This window comes from Apaloderma vittatum, unplaced genomic scaffold (assembly GCF_000703405.1).
Source record: "Apaloderma vittatum isolate BGI_N311 unplaced genomic scaffold, ASM70340v1 C11835564, whole genome shotgun sequence".
Classification (NCBI taxonomy): Eukaryota; Metazoa; Chordata; class Aves; order Trogoniformes; family Trogonidae; genus Apaloderma; species Apaloderma vittatum.
Window position 1 is genome coordinate 1 of NW_009746241.1, and position 1183 is coordinate 1183.

The window sequence follows — 1183 nt, forward strand, 5'->3', positions numbered from 1 at the left end:
TGTCACCTGGATGAAGAAAAAGCAGCCATCTGACGTTCCTTGTAAATGCATCTCCTCAGGCTTTGCTTGACTTCCTGATTCCTCAGGCTGTAGATGATGGGGTTGAGCATGGGTGTGACAACGATGTAAGAGAGGGAAACCATCTTCTTGATGTTGGATGAGAGGCTGGACTTGGGTCTCAGGTGAATGAGGCCAGTTGTGCTGTAGAAAAGAGTTACGACCACCAGGTGAGCTGCACAGGTGGAAAAGGCTCGCCTCTGGCCCACAGATGAGGGTATGTGAAGAACAGCATGGATGATGAGAAGGTAGGAGGTGGCTATCAGAGAAAAGGGAACCATCACTATTATGACAATGGCAATGAAAATCAGTAGTTCAAACATAGTTGTGTCTGCACACACCAGCTTCAACACAGGAGACACGTCACAGAAGAAATGATCGATGGTGTTTCTCCCGCAGAAAGGCAGGGTGAATAACCATGTGGTGAAGCCCAGAGCCACCGAGACACCAGAGAGCCAAGACCCAAGGGCCATCCTGAAGCAGCGATCCCTCTTCATTATGGTGGCATAGTGCAAGGGGTGGCAAATGGCCGCTTGCCGGTCAAAAGCCATCGCGCCCAGGAGGAAACACTCGCAGGTGACAAAAAGAAGAACGCAGTTGAGCTGCAGGGCACAAGCTAGGAACGAGATCATTTTTCTCTCCAACAGCAGGATCATGAGCATCTTGGGGACAATGCTTAGGCTGTAGCAGATCTCTGTCAAGGCAAGATTCCTTAGGAAGTAGTACATGGGCGTGTGTAGGGCAGGGTCAATGGTTGTGATCACAACAATTAGGGAGTTCCCTATCAAGACAACCAGGAACATGGTGGAGATGAGTGTGAAAAACAGGAGCTGCATCTGGCCGTGGAAGGCAAACCCCAAAAGTAAGAAGTGCGTAGTGACGGTTTGGTTTCCTGGCTTCATGTCCTCAACAGGTTCCATCCTAAAAGAGGGAAAAAAACAACAACCCTACAAAAGGATGAATAGCTTGGGACAGTCTTGTGGTCTCAGAAAGAGTTACAGCTGCAAGTAAAATGGGGTTTAAAATATGAAATAAAACTTGGGCTGGATAAAACAGTGACCAAAGTGCAAAAAAACCTCTGATGGGGCACCTGTACAACATCATCTCTAACAAGACTGGCAGTATC

At 48.1% G+C, this 1183-nt stretch overlaps 1 protein-coding gene across 1 annotated transcript; it reads right to left on the reverse strand.

The window, feature by feature from the left end:
• Positions 1 to 6: 6 nt before the first annotated feature.
• Positions 7 to 959, reverse strand: LOC104268280 (olfactory receptor 10A7-like; the record flags this gene model as incomplete). Its single annotated transcript, XM_009877465.1, has 1 exon — positions 7 to 959. A coding segment is annotated over exon 1 (953 nt), but the record flags the coding sequence as incomplete, so codon positions are not given.
• Positions 960 to 1183: the final 224 nt, after the last annotated feature.